Source organism: Hipposideros armiger, unplaced genomic scaffold (assembly GCF_001890085.2).
Source record: "Hipposideros armiger isolate ML-2016 unplaced genomic scaffold, ASM189008v1 scaffold_662, whole genome shotgun sequence".
Lineage (NCBI taxonomy): Eukaryota > Metazoa > Chordata > Mammalia > Chiroptera > Hipposideridae > Hipposideros > Hipposideros armiger.
This window is the reverse complement of record NW_017732012.1, coordinates 871,205-884,891: the sequence shown is the minus strand read 5'-3', so window position 1 is coordinate 884,891 and position 13,687 is coordinate 871,205. Positions and strand designations below refer to the sequence as shown.

At 38.3% G+C, this 13,687-nt stretch overlaps 1 protein-coding gene across 1 annotated transcript in view; it reads right to left on the bottom strand.

Annotated features, from left to right (window-relative positions):
• Positions 1-13,687, bottom strand: part of A2ML1 (alpha-2-macroglobulin like 1) — a gene marked incomplete at its 5' end in the record, with an annotated part of 44,214 nt that overhangs the window by 2,542 nt on the left and 27,985 nt on the right. Inside the window, 9 exons of the mRNA XM_019626160.1 lie at positions 2,563-2,604; positions 3,042-3,144; positions 7,271-7,339; positions 7,873-7,963; positions 8,111-8,238; positions 8,411-8,626; positions 11,518-11,732; positions 13,107-13,269; positions 13,448-13,522. Of these exons, the coding sequence (XP_019481705.1) occupies positions 2,564-2,604; positions 3,042-3,144; positions 7,271-7,339; positions 7,873-7,963; positions 8,111-8,238; positions 8,411-8,626; positions 11,518-11,732; positions 13,107-13,269; positions 13,448-13,522 (1,101 nt within the window). The remainder of the gene's footprint in view (positions 1-2,562; positions 2,605-3,041; positions 3,145-7,270; positions 7,340-7,872; positions 7,964-8,110; positions 8,239-8,410; positions 8,627-11,517; positions 11,733-13,106; positions 13,270-13,447; positions 13,523-13,687) is intronic.

Sequence of the window (13,687 nt, the reverse complement as noted above, 5' to 3'; positions counted from 1 at the left end):
CCCCCCCCCTACCAGGAAGAGAATAACCCTTATAGGAGATAGAAAGTCTGGTTGACTTGTATCTGCATAAACAAACCTAGTTACTAAAATAACTTTTATCTTCCATTCTTTTCCCCCAGATATTTACCTTCCCACAATTTGCTACTCCTGGAAGCCCAAACCCCTTCTGCTTTGTTTTGTCACTTCTCCACAATATATCACCCTTTGTTAAAATGCTAATATAAGCCCCAGGGCCTAACTGACTGTTGGGGTTTTCAGTTTTTTTCCTGTGAAGCCCTGTGCATGTGAAATAATAAACCTGTTCTCCTGTTAATCTGTTTTTTATTGTTGTTTTTTTAACCAGTTTAATTCACAGGCCACACCCACTGAATGTGAAAGGGTGGAGAAAACGTTTTTCCTTTCCTACAGTAACCCACAGCCTAGAATCCTGGCAGTTTCCCCAGGCTCTTTCCTGACTCTCCTATTTAAGGTCCAATTAGTCCCTGACAGTGATGAGCTTTTACCTGAGCCTGGGCCCAACCTGGAGAAGCTTTTCCTGGCCGCCCCTTCACCTCAGCCTGACAAGGTGCCTCTATGTAGTCCCACAGCTTTTTGTACTTTCTTCTATCATTATTTTTGTCACATGGTATTATATCTTGTTAATTTGATTATTTTCTCTCACCACTAGCCTGTGAGCTCCTTAAGGATAAAAACCTCATTTTATTTATCTTTGCATTCCCAGGCCTGGCAAAATAATAAATGTATAGAGTGAATACTTACCGTGAGCACTATAATACCAAATGTCACTTAATCCTGACAATAACCTTGCTTCTCAAATATGCACAAATGTTTACATTTCAGTAAGTTGAACAAGGGATCACTTTCCTCATTTAACATCCTTCTATTCCATGTACAGTCAGTCATACCTTGGTTTGCGAGCATAATTCATCCTGGAAACTACTCGTATTGCAAGACATCACTTGTTTACCAAGTTAAAATGTGTTAGAAATGTTTGCTCGTCTTGCGGAACACTTGCAAACCAAGTTACTCGCAATCCAAGGTTTTACTGTAGTTGATAATTTAAGTCATAAGAATATTCTTTTTCTCCTATCTGAAGCCTAAAAGACACAAGAACTGTTTCTGCAATCATTTAGAATGTTTTCTACCCAGGTGTAACTTCTTAGGTCTTGAGAATGACCACCTCCCTCCACTGCAAAAAAAGAGGACCCTCTGGTAGGGCCAAATGTAACAGAGGGTGGGGCCTCCCATGAGTGGGAGGAGCATTCATGACTGCCCTCATTTGTTCCTGTGATACTTGAAGGATAAGGCAGGTTTGGGGATGGCCTCCTTGGGTATCCCCATTTCTCTCACTTTGGGAACTCTGAGGAGAACCAGGGCAGAGATTAGGGTAAAACAAACAGGAAATAAATAGTTTATACAAGTGCTGCTCGAGGAAATATCTCTATATCATGGACTTAACTTTGTCCTGACTGTGTGTCAGAGTTTACAATCTACAGGAGCCATTTCAGAGCGTGGACATCCAGAGGAAAGGGTGTAACTACCTAGAAAATCTTGTTTAAATATCACCCATTCCCCCCCCCCCCCTTCTTATGCCTCCAACCTGTCTCCAAAACAAAACATTGCTCTAAGGAAGAGCTTACATGGTGATGGGTATGCCATGTGAGAAAGGGCCTGGGGGATGGTGCAGGAGGGAAGCAGACAGAGAATCCTGGCTAGCCACTTTCTGGCTCTCAATCACTGTTTGCCCTGCAGTGACAGTTGGCTGAGCACAGTTGCTTAATTAGGATTCTCTTCTCTGACCCCGCCCTAAATCCTTAGCAGGATTCTTTGAGAAGTCTGAGTCAAAGGTTTAAGGAAGAAGCCAAAACTGAGGTTTTTGTTTGTTTGTTTGTTTTTACAGATAATGTTCATTCTCTTTTGGTATCCACAGAAACATGCACAGAGCCAAGTGCACAGACTTTCTTTTCCCAGGAAAGAAAATTTATATTTTAGCTTGTTCCCAAAGCCCTAAATTACACCTTTCCTTAGATGTAACCTCCAGGAAGTCATCCCTATCTTGCCTGGATCACCCTCTACCACATCTCCTCTCAGGAGAGTCCCCTGAATGGCTAAACCACACCTTCTCCCTTGGTGACCTTTCCCATGTAATCTCTCCTTTGTGTGATTGTTACTAGCCCATCTGCCCCCAACCCTTTATTCTGGTCCTTAAACATCTGTGAAGTAGTCAAAAGTAGCTGAGTTCCAGGCCTGATCATCTGTTACCCACTCTAGTCAATCAGAGAAATCAAATTATTTGCTTTAAGAGGTAGAAAAATGCTGTCCAGTATTGTCATAAAGGATTAACTTAATCTCTTTCCAACTTCTATTCTGGGGAAACAAACAAACAAACAAACAAACAAAAAACAGAGGAAGATATGACATTCAGAAAGTCTTCACATTTATAGAAGAGCTTTTTCCTATCTAGAAAAAAGAAAATTTCACAAAAGTATGATGAGATTATGAATAGTGTTATCTCAGGGGAGTAGAATCAGTAGAACCCACCCTTCTCTCTTCTGGGCTTACCTCATTCACAGGGATCAGCATACTGAATGGTTGCCTGTTCATCTGTACAATGAAATGACATATTTTATTACATCGCAGGCCTCACATATTCAGAGAGGAAATACTTCATAAGATCTACTGCTTTAGCCCTTTTCAGAGGATCCCTACAGATTATATTCAGAATTACAGGAAGGTTTCTATCACTAATATTTGCATACTTGTGGTAAATTATTATTCACAACAAGAATATTAAGTATCGCTGGCCCTTAGAGAACAATGGTCCACATGTTCTTTTGGTCTATGGACTGCATCCTACAAAAAATCTCTAATTCAGAGGACTCTCTTAAATGGCATATAACTGAATTAAAGTGTTTTAAGAGATCAGATGATGCAATTATGTGCTACTTGCCTTGGGAAGAAATACTTGTAAAATTAAGAGAGATATCATAAAGAATGTAGCAGAAATATGTTGGGAGATAGAGGCAAATCTCAGCCCTCACCTGGAAGGTAGTAGTCATAGACTTTGATGGTTGCTGGTTTCAGGTTGGTGACCAATACACTTTGGCTGATGGTGAAGGTATAGGTTTGAGTCTTCTTACTGAGCTATGAGGAAGATAGATACAACATCACATTAAAAGTAAAGTAAAAATAATACTCTATGTAACATGCAGGTTAAAAGACTCTTGCTGTCTTCACACAAATTTTCTGAAACCATTCTTTCTGTCCCTTCTGCCCTATGTCAGTCTTAAAGATATTGCCTCCTGCTGACTTCCTGGCTCTTTCTCCTTAGGATGTTACAGTGTCCTGGCCCTCCTGTAAAATGGTTTCCTCCATTCTTGGTCTACTCGAAACCCATGGCTCCTCCAGTAAACTAACTGAAGTGGTCAAAGAAACAGAGACATTTACTCCATCAGCTTTATGCTCCCTCCTGGTTTTTTTCTATTCACTTGGTCTCTTGATCAAATGACATCTCCTCAAAGACGACTTTCCTGACCACCTTATTTTAAAATAGACACATCCTGGCTTACTCCCACCGTCACTATACCCTTATCCTTCATAGCACTTATTATTACTGAAATGACCACTGAATGTGTATGTGTGTGTGTGTGCACATATATATGTATTTTTTAATTTGTGTATTGTCTCTCCACTAGCATATTAACTCCATGAGGGCAGGCATCATGTCTATTATTTTTACTGCTGCATTTCCATCACTTCAAAGAGTACCTGGCATATACTGGTTGTTCAATAAATATTTGTTAAATAAATGAATAGATGGAGAATTTAAGACAATTGTATAAATTCATCTAATATATAAGAAAATAAGATTCATATTACACATTTAGATATGAAATTTCCAAAAGGATTTCTTTAGGTACAGTGCCTCTAAAAGTGTGGCCCAGGATCTCTCAGGGATCCCCAAGACTATACTTGAACATCTGCGAGATCAGAATTATTTTCAGAATAATACTAAGATGTCATTTGCTTTTTTCACCTTCATTGTCTTTTAGCTACAAGTGTACAGGGATGACTTGACGTGTAATATTGTAACATATTGACTACAGAGGCAAATAGGAGAATTTTATTCTCTGTGATTAAGCCAGATAGCAAAGAAAAATGTAAAATAATCTGATATTCCCATTTTTTTTTTGTTTTGGGAAATATAGTTATTTTTCATAAAGTTGTTATATTAAAATGTAGTGAGTTTATTATTTTTTAATGAATTAATAAATATTTTAAGATTTTTCTGTGTTAGTTCCTAATAAGATAAATGTCAATAGATGTAACCCACATCACCTTAGTTCTTTGAGGTCCTCAGTAATTTAAGAGTAGAAAAGTCCTGAAACCAAAAATTTTTGGCACCACTGTCCTTGTCCATCATTTAGTTACCATAAAGATGTAAAGTAAATGGCTAATATAAACCAAAAGAGAGCTAAGATAGCAGTCTTAATATATGACCAAATAGAACCTAAGGCAAATAAAAAAAATTATGTGTGCGTGTCTGCACAAATCTAAGGCAAAGTATATATATATATATATATATATATATATATATATATATATATATATATATCCATACACCCATACATATATAATTAGGGCAAAAGAAGAACAGTATATACTAATAAAAGGGAAATTGAATAAGAAGATATGTTCATAAAAACATAAGTACCTTAATTATGTAGAAATATATCAAGAAACGACTGACAGAATTGCATAGATAAATGGATAAATCAACAATTATAATTAGAAATTTTAACATACTCTTTCCAGAAACTGTTAGATCAAGCAGAAAAATAAGCAGAGATATCAAAGACCCAAACAGTGGAAATAATGATCTTGGATTTTTTATCTAGATCAAATCCATATCCAAGACAAAGGGAATAGACATTCTCTGAAGTTTTCTCCAAAAGACCATATATTAGATCACAAAAGAAACTTCTATACATTCCAGAGGATCATTATCATGAAGACTATGCTCGCAGAACATAATGCAATAAAATTAGAAATTAAGGGCCGGCCGAATGGTGCGTTGGGTAAGAACTGGCTTGGGGTGCCATCTCTGAGCAGCAGGGCCCCAGTTCGGACCCCACATGAGGGCCAGTGATGCTGTGCCCTCTACAGCTAAGATGGTGAACAACAGCTCAACCTGGAGCTGGGCTGCTGTGCATTGCTAGCTATGGCATAGGCTGCAGTGAGGCTGCAGTGGGCTTCCATAAGCTACCGTGAGTGGCTGGCAGCCAGCGTGAGCTGCCAAGAGCTGCTGAGAGTGGCCATCCAGTGGCCGGCGACCAATCTGCCTCACCCGGGAAGAGCGCAATGATAATACCAACATGGGCCAGTGAAGCGACATCCTCCACAACTAGACTGAAGAACAAAAGGACAGCAACTTATCTGTTCCCTTCCCCCAATTCCCCAATAAAAAATCTTTTAAAAAATTTAGACATTAATAACAAAAGGATGGCTTTTAAAATCCCATGCATTTCCATAAAGATTAAAATATAGAATTAAATGGAAATGAAAATAATGCTTGGTCAAAAATTGTGGGACAGAGATAGAATGTACTAAGGAAAATTTATAGTTTAAATTCATTAGAAAATAAAGCAGACTAAAAATAAACTCAGCATTCAACTTAAGAAGTAGGAAAAAAAGTAACAGAAAATATCCTGTCTTCAGGTCAAAATAAAGAAGAAAAGAAATAATAAAGAAAGAAATTAATGAAACAGAACATCCAAACCAACCAAACAAGAAACAACAGAGAAGAAAAATAAAACCAAAAGCTATTTTTGCTAAATGTGAATAAGATTGTCCTGTGGTGAAACTGATCAAGAGAAAAGGAGAGGAGATACACAAAAAAGGAGAATAATCACATATATAATCATGAGCACTGGCTTTTAGATCATTAGACTTGATGTCTCAAGTTAGAAGCTGACTGACAAATCTGGCTGGATACACTGAGGAGCAGATCATTCCAGCCTCAGGAATGTTAGGTAGCGTGGAAATTAGAGTCCCTGCCTTCTACTCCCACCTTGGCCAATGATGAACAGCATGACTTGAACAAACCACTCTTATGCTATCACTTCAGGCTTCAGTCTCCTTACATATAAAGAAAGTTCCTGTGTGAGACTCAAAGAACGTATATATGAAAGCATCATAAACTCTGCAAAAAATTTCAACTACAACATCATGATTTCAGGGTTATTCCCAATAGACTAACCAGAGCTAGAGTCTCAAAAGAAACTATACAGCGTTCACTCAAAATAACAAAGCCCTGGCTCCCTGGGAGATTAAAAAACACACAGTTTGACAATGAGCTGGTGAAGGGGTAGAGGACTGGAAACGGATGTTAGTAACAACAGTATATTTTAATTGGAGGTACTCTTGTCTGTCAGTTACACAATAAGGTTGCCTTTGTCCTTATATTGAATAGCACAGGATGAAATAGGCATTTCAACAATTTTTAGAACATTACTAGTCCTTGAGAACTTCTTGTTTTATTGATATGAAAGGATACATGCAATAAGTCTAATTAATATTAATATAACATTAACATCATATCAATAGTAATGTTTACTGAGGGCTTACTTATACCAGGCACAGCCCTAAATATTTTTATGTGCGTTAAATCATTTCATTCTTTCAATAGCTCTATGAGATAGATAACTATTTTGACCACTACCCACGCTCATTTTACAGCTGAGGAAATGGACATTCAACCATTTTCAGCTGTAATGTTGCATACTGCTACCGAGCACTTAAAATGTGACCAGTCAGAATTGAGATATACTTTAAGTGTAAAACACATACTGGATTTCAAAGATGTAGTAAGTAAAAAAATAAATAAATAAATGTAAATACTTCATTAACCCTCTTGGATATTAATTATATGGTAAAATGAAAATATTTTGAGTATATAAGGTTGCACAAAATATATTTGTGTTAAAATTAATTTTATCTGTTTCTCTTTACTTTTTAAAATGTGGCTACTAGAAATGTTTAAATGACATAGATGGTTCACATTTTGTATCTGTTGGACAGTGCTACCCTGGAGACACATGAGGCTACGTTATGGTATACAAGCATGGAGGCAGAATTCAGTTCATCGTGCAGACTCATTCTCTCAGGTCCCTCATCCCTGTGTATGGAACCCTAGTATATATGGATTAAAAGAGAAGTTGCAAAGATATATAAACAATCAAGCTTTTTGGTTCAGTTCTTGAATACCTACCTCATCCAAGTAAATGTTAAGTGTGTCAGTTCCAGATTCAACCTTCTTCACCAGTGGTTGCTGGAAAAGCTGAATAAGAAATGAGAAAACAAGGAGACTAAGAGCCAGAGCCTTCCCTGTCCCCTAGGGGAATCTTCCAAAGCTCTGTCATAATCAAGGAAACAATACATACAGTGGAAAAGGTAAGAGAAAGGAACAGAAACTATTACAAGTTCCATTTTATGTATTTGATGCATGTTTGCAGCCCATTTAGATAATACAGAGTTGTACATATACAGAGGGTGCCAAAAAAATGTATGCACATTTTGAGGAAGGAAAGCTGTATTAAAATTGTAATACTCAATATATACGGATAACAAAGGATGAATACAAGTCACGTTTGACCTCTGCAATTACAAGAGGTGCTCAAAGTGGTTACCATTAGCATCCAGACACTTCTGATTACAGCGAACTACTGCTTGAGCAACGTTGACCAAAGTGTCCACTTGTATACATTTTTTTGGCACCCCTGGTATATATACCATGATGCCCATTTCACCAGCTTTTAATTATAATGTTGGGTCCCTAGGAGCTAGTTAAATGAAGTAACAGAAGTGACTTACTAACTGATTGGTGCCCTCCATGGGACTGAACCCAGAAAGCATCTTCACTTCCACAATGGCCATATTGGACGAGCTGCGACTCCCCACATAACTGAGGGCAGAAAGAAGCAAACCTGTGTGAGCCCATGATTTTTCCACTCAGCACGCTCTGTATCCCCAACACACACACACGCACGCACACACTCATATCCCAACTCAGCTTCTGTGATCCACACGTCAACCCCACCACCATCCTCACCTGGTGTGGACAGTGAGAGTCAAGGATCGAGGGGAAGTGGGTTGCTCACATCCAGCTTTTCCCATTTCCACACTAAGAGCAAAGGTCTCCACATTTTTAGGAGGAAGAATATTGTATCTCAGCACCGTCTAGGAGGAGGAAATAGATAACCTAATCAGAGTTGGGAAGAACTTCAGGGACTATACAGTTCAAAGTACTTTCCTTACAAATAAAGTAGTTAGAAAGAAGGTTCTGCTGGAGGCGAAGATGCCCTCAGACTGTCCTCCCCACACACGCTCGTGCTCACGGATCTCTCCTTACCTGCACATAGACACAGCCCTGGCCGGTGGCCTCCAAGCTGTACACTCCAGGGACATGGGGCAGAGTCTTCTGCTGCAATACCAACCGGTTGGCAGCCTGAACATTGAAAGTGTGTTGGAAATTCTCGGTGGATTTTACAGCCAGATTGACTTTTTCAGAGGGCACATAGGCAGTAGTGGCGTATTTGGCAAGTGCTTGGAGAGCAACTACAGTATCCTGAGGAAAACAATCAAGCACATGCTTACCATTTTGTGAGCCATTGGGATTAACCTCAACCAAACCTACACATCTGGTGGTGGTTCGCTAGCATAAATGACACCTCTTCTAAGCAGCTAAAAACCCTACTCACCATTGCTGGGGAAGCTGACACAGAAATTGTAATCTCTAGCCTACACAGAAAATCACCATCAAGTTATTGACCATCCATAGGTCACTACACTAATCCCATATATTCATATTCAATATCCAAACCTAGCTTCAGAACGGGCTATTGTTAGAAGCAAGTGGAAAAACTATTCAGTATATATTTTGCAGTTTCCTCATTATTACAGCAGTAACTTGATAGCCCTAGAAATTGCACATTCTTCAAAGTTATTTAGCTGTGTAATGATCTTCTATGGCACGGTTTGAGAGGTTATTAGAAAATCCTTGGAAAATCCTTCCTTGCAAGCCAAGGCTTCTTAGTCATTATACCATGTGACAATGTTTTCTTCATCTGGGATTAAGACAGATAAATTATCACTAAGAGAGTGTGGCATCACGTACTTTGAAACTTTCCATTCTGAAAACACTTTATCTTTATTTATATAAATTACAACCAGGGGAAAGATAAAAAGAATGAGGCGTTCAGCAAAATTTTCCTATTTAGTTCTGTTATGAGAATTCCTGCATGCTCAACACTTTGAAAAATATCTATTACAGAATAAAGGAATCTCACTTCCTCCTACCCCAAATGGAAAAGAATATTTGTATTTAGATATTACACTGTCATACAAAAATAGGAAGACAGGTCAGTCCCCTGGGAAAGCTGTGAACAAGTTGTACCCGTGCAGCTTGACAATCTACAAACAACGTTTTGTGTACCCTCTGTGAACTGGAGCCAAGGAGGTCTTTGTTGCTTGGACATGTGGAAACAATTCAAGGAATGGAACCTCACCATCAGCTGAAAAACTGATGTGGGTGATACATGACTTCCTGTAATAGCCAAGGATTTTATTGAAAACCACTTCTGCCATATATCTGTCACTGAGAGTTCTGAACATTTCATCCACTGCTTTCTAAAATTATATATTATAATTATTTAGGGTTCAGCAAGAAGGAAGTCTTTCCTCATCTTTGGCCAAGAATTTCCCTGAAATAAGGAAGCATAGTACCATATAATTTTTTTTAATTCCAATTAAGTCATTACCATACTCAAGCTCAGTGCTCCTAAATTTTACCAGATACTCCATTTATTAAAACCTGTTCACTCTTCCAGCCTAATTTACATGTTATATCTTCAGTGGAACTAGCCCTAATTTCAACAAATCAGAATAGAATCTCTATGAGAACAAGAAATATGTTTTCTTATTTACTTCTGTATCCTCAGTGACTTGGACATGGCAGGTATTTAGTTTTTGCACAACAAATGAATTAATGACTGACTACTTTCTTTGTAATCATCTAAAATCATCTTTATGGCATTATTTGAATTTATCATAGCCTTTTTTCCCCTACTGCCACCCCACTAATTTAATTTCTCATTACTCATAACCGAAACAACAGAAATCATTTCCTGATTTCTTCAAATTCAGTCTCCCTCCTCTAAATCATCCCATATGCCAAGTGACAGGTTAATTTTCAGAAACGAACTTTAAAAATTAATAGCTCCTCAGAATTAGGCACAAACTTGAGTCTGATGTGCAAGGCCCTTCATAAGGTGAACCTACCCTACCTTTCCAACCTAAGTCCCACTATGCTTCAGCTAAGCCAGTCTTCCCAACAGCCATTCCGTAATTTTACAAATGAGTGTCTAGCCACGCCATTCCCTCTTTCTTTCAATAGTTGCCTTCCAAAATGTTACATATTCTTTTAGATCTATCTCAATGCCATTACCCTGTGAAGATTTTTCTTATCCCCCAAGCTGATGTACACTCTCTGCCTTTTGAAATTCAACATTGAGTGCCTTTTATGTTTTTCTTATGTTTTACATATATATCAGATCTTGCTTTGTAATATATAGTTTTTCCTAGCTTTCCTTCTAGATTGTAAACTTTCTAAAATATATCTTACTAGCTTTTTAATACCTAAAGTAGGAGGTATGCCTATAAAATCTTGATTGTATGCTTACAGACCCCATAATTAGCTTTCTAATTTATTAACATATAAATTTATCCATAATTATATATGTCCTCTTTACATATAAAACATGAATCTTGGGCTGGCCGAGTGGCGCGTTGGTTAAGAGTTGGCTTGAGACGCCAGCTCTGAGCAGCAGGGCCCTGGTTCAGATCCCACATGAGGGCCAGTGTTGCTGCGCCCTCTACAGCTAAGATGGTGAACAACAGCTCAACCTGGAGCTGGGCTGCTGTGAGTAGCTGGCGATGGCATAGGCTGCAGCAGACGCTGCAGTGGGCTGCCATAAGCTACCGTGAGTCAGCAGCCAGCGTGAGCCGCCGTCCAATGGCTGGTGAACGACTGCCTCAATCGGGAAGAGAGCAATGATAATACCAACATGGGACAGTGAAGCGACGTCCTCCACAACTAGACTGAAGAACAAAAGGACAGCAACTTCTCTGTTTCCCTTCCCCGGTTCCCCAATGCTGTTCTCCTCCCCAAATTCTGCAATAAAATCTCAAAACAAAAACAAAACAAAAAAAAACACGAATCTCATGATGTTTCATACGCTACCAAAAAAGAGCACTAAATGCATATTGTAATATTTTTGTGCTTATATGACCCAATTTTATGAACCCTTCCATATGTTTTTCCCATGCTTTTTCTTCCTCTCTATGAAATTATATTATAAGTCCTTGGACTTAGAGGGCAATGGCAATATTTTTTCCTCCATCTTCACACAGGATTCTAGTCCTACCTGATAAGTGGCAGTAGGAAAGCAGGGTATTTACCTGAGTGGAAGAGAAGCCCCCATATGCATTGCGTTGCTTGGTCAACCAAGCCACTATGCCGGTGGCCTTGGCTATCTCCTTTTGAGTCAGACTGGCTTTGCTAAGCAAGGCCAACAATACATATGCCGTGAGTTCCACATCTACAGCCTCAGGGTGAGACCAAGGGCTGGCATCTGATGACCCAGTAGGTTTCTGGCTCCAGTGAATCGACTCTCCTATTAAGAAAGAAGCATAAAAAAATTTAAAAAAGAAAGAAGCATAATTAGGAAGGTCTTGGAAGGAAATGACTGTCCCATATTCACTTTGTACATGCTACACCTTAAAGCAGAAAACGTACCAAACAAAAATTAATCATGAGTTAGAAGAAAATATTTCTCAGAATCTTCTGATTTATTGGCCATAATATATATGCAAGGATGGGTAAGTGTGTGTGAGTGTGTGCGTGTGTTTTACCCACACATAGTTCCTCAGTGTAAAGCTGGAAGCATCAATAAATGCCTCCAGCAATTGCATGAATACCACTCTTGTTAATTTATAAATTCTAATGCTAATAAAGATAGATAACTAGAAACTACTTATAAGAATCTCATGTGTTTGGGGCATTTTTGAACTTGTGGAATTTTATTAATTTTCAGCATTTATTTTATTTGTACTTAATTTATATATTAGTAAAATAGTTGTTTAACATTTTTAAAAGAATAAAACCAGCAGATTATGCATAAGAACTCTGAGAAACCATAGAAGAAATGCTAATGAGGATGAGCCAATAGAATATGAGACCAAATCTATACTCTGTGAGAGCCAAGGAGACAGAGACAAAGAACAAATAGAAATGAGAAGAGTAGAAGCTAGAAGTCTAATTAAATATAAATTTAGAGATAATAAATAATCAACAGGAGGCAATCTGATTGGAAAAACATAACAGAATACATGTGAGCCTGCAATGCAAGATAATGGAGAAGAGATAATCACATTAAATCAATATATACTGGAACAGGTATCACTGTCTGAGACACCCATTTCAGATTAGAGTTGCTTATACACAGTCCAGAAAACTACCCAGAACCCATACGAGAGAACAACTTGGCAATGACATTTGTATAAATGAAAGCTGAGATTGAATTTTTGCCTAGAAGTATAACTTTTACATACAAGGCTAGATAAATCAAATGCATTAATATTTTATTTATGAGATCTATTAAAACACCAAATCTTATTCTAAATACAGCTATAGTTTTAAAGGGACCTTGAGAAATCTCTAAGTTTAAATATTACCTCATCAACCTCAATTAACCTTATACCAAAGAGTTGCTAAATACCTGCAAAAGGATGATTCTACAATGCCAGTACGTTTTCTGACTAGCTTCTACCATCTCTTTTCTTTTCACGTTAAAAGTATAATAATGCCTTTGAGGACTTATGTGAGCTTTCCTACACAACTCTCAACAATGATTTTATGACAATAGCTTTTACTAAAATGAATCCTAGAATTGAAGGAATATATGTGGGACTATAGAGACTAAGGAAAATTACAGATAACTCACAGAAATGCTCACAACTTCAAAAAGCTCCTACCATGGCCAACATACCTGAGATGATAGCCTGCTGATCTAACTGTTCCAGAAGAATGTTTCTGATGCCCGTCTCTCCAGCCAGAGAGAAAGTATATGCTAGTAGGGCCTGTGTGTAGAGGTTGGTGGTGGAGGAAACAGAGTTCTTGAGACACTGCAGACCCCGACTCACCATTGGGTCCTAAAAAGTAAAGGCGAAGAACTGAATTTATAAAGCATTTCTTGTAAAATGGGAAGTGATAAGGAACTCATAGTCCCTTCTTTGAGTTTAAAAGACTGAATAAGGACAAAAATAGGTGAATTCTCTAGAAACAGGCATGATAAGAAGAGTATAAAGAAAAGGATCCAGAGAAACTCACAGCTATGGTTTTTCTCATCTCCAGCAATGCGGCTGTAATGTATGAGGTCAAGGAGATTTCATCATCAACACCACCCTAAAGAGAAACACAGACAATAAGTCAGGACAGCAGCCAGCACATGCAAGAATTATGTGCAGGGCCGACCGAGTGGCGCGTTGGTTAAGAGCTGGCTTGGGACGCCAGAGGGCCCCGGTTCGGATCCCACATATGAGGGCCAGTGACACTGCCCTCTACGGCTAA